Source organism: Pygoscelis adeliae, unplaced genomic scaffold (genome assembly GCF_000699105.1).
Source record: "Pygoscelis adeliae isolate BGI_AS28 unplaced genomic scaffold, ASM69910v1 Scaffold1161, whole genome shotgun sequence".
In the NCBI taxonomy this organism is placed as follows: domain Eukaryota; kingdom Metazoa; phylum Chordata; class Aves; order Sphenisciformes; family Spheniscidae; genus Pygoscelis; species Pygoscelis adeliae.
Genome location: NW_008824017.1, coordinates 11207 through 12443, shown reverse-complemented (window position 1 = coordinate 12443; position 1237 = coordinate 11207). Strand labels below are relative to the sequence as shown.

Genomic DNA, 1237 nt, shown 5'->3' with positions numbered 1-1237 from the left:
CCTCTCGTGATGGGGGGGGTAGGGAGCAGCCACCAGACCCCGGCCCCGGGCCCCTTTGGCTGCTGAAAGGACCCCCCTGCAGCCCACCCCTTCCCCGTGGCCCACGTCTCGAGGTACTCCTCCACCTCCTCAGGTGCCTTTTCTGCCTCTTGCTCCTGGCTGGGACGGAGGCGCCAGGAAAAGAAGTGCTGAATGTGCAGCGTGGCCCCGCTGAAGTCGCTGCGTGATCGGCAGCTCTTCCTTTTTAATATCTGCAGCCTGCCATGAGCTCTCGTATTCCATCGTCCCCTTTCCAGGACAGCATGGAGGACCCCGGGGTCCCCCGCCCTGGGCTGTAGGGGTGTGATTCGGTGGCAAGGCAATGTGTGCCTTGGAGGGCAGGAGTTCTAATAATACCCTGTTTAATTAGGGCAGGACGCGCTTGGCCTGCTGCGGTAGCAAGGCAGGGGTGCTGCTGCTCCCCTCTGCCGGGGCAGCCTCCGGGAGCGGTGCGGTGCCTCGCTCCCTGCTCTGGCTCGCTCTGCAGGGGACACGGGGGGGGGAAGCTCTGTCCTCCTTTCTGCAGCGCTGGAGTTATTTTTTGACCCGAGCAGCTCCTAGGCGCACGACAACTCGCAAGCCCATTGTGCTTGTTCTGCGAGCACACGGCTATTTCCAACGTATTTCCCATCAGTGGTGCAAAAATTTGGGTTATTCCAGCTATTCTTCTCGTCTCCCTGGAGCACTGACACAGCAGCTGCCAATAGAAACGTGAAGTGCTGTAGATGGGGAGGACGCTGCGGTAACTAACCCCTCTCTGGATTTGTCTTGCAGATATTCTCTCAAGAGTACATCAATCTTCTGCTTTCCATGTATTTCTTCGTGCTGGGGATCCTAGCCCTGTCCCACACCATCAGGTACAGCAGAGGGAAGGGTGCGACTGGGGCAGGGGCGTCCGAGGCTGCTCGCTCTGCGAGGCAGCGGGGCAGCGAGTTTATTGGGGGGTTTCTAGAGCACCGTTGCCTTGCGGCAGAGCTGAGTCCCAGCTGAGCCCTCGGTGTGAAGCGCTCTCCGGGGAGGCAGGCCCAGAGCATACTGTGAACCCTTCCTCATGGGGCAGCCAAGGGCAGAACCAAACTCTCGGGGGTCCCAGCAATCTGGTACCCCATGCAGCATCACTGGGAGAGCTTGTGGAGGCGTGGGTGGCCACTGCCGTAGGAGCTGCTATGGGGTGGCAACGGCCTACGTGGCCTGTGGA

General features: G+C 60.5%; 1 protein-coding gene across 1 annotated transcript in view; it reads left to right on the top strand.

Annotated features, from left to right (window-relative positions):
* The window catches only part of HM13 (histocompatibility (minor) 13), a 12532-nt gene that overhangs the window by 1721 nt on the left and 9574 nt on the right, over positions 1-1237 (top strand). The window contains exon 3 of the mRNA XM_009327165.1: positions 814-896. Within this exon, the coding sequence (XP_009325440.1) occupies positions 814-896 (83 nt within the window). The remainder of the gene's footprint in view (positions 1-813; positions 897-1237) is intronic.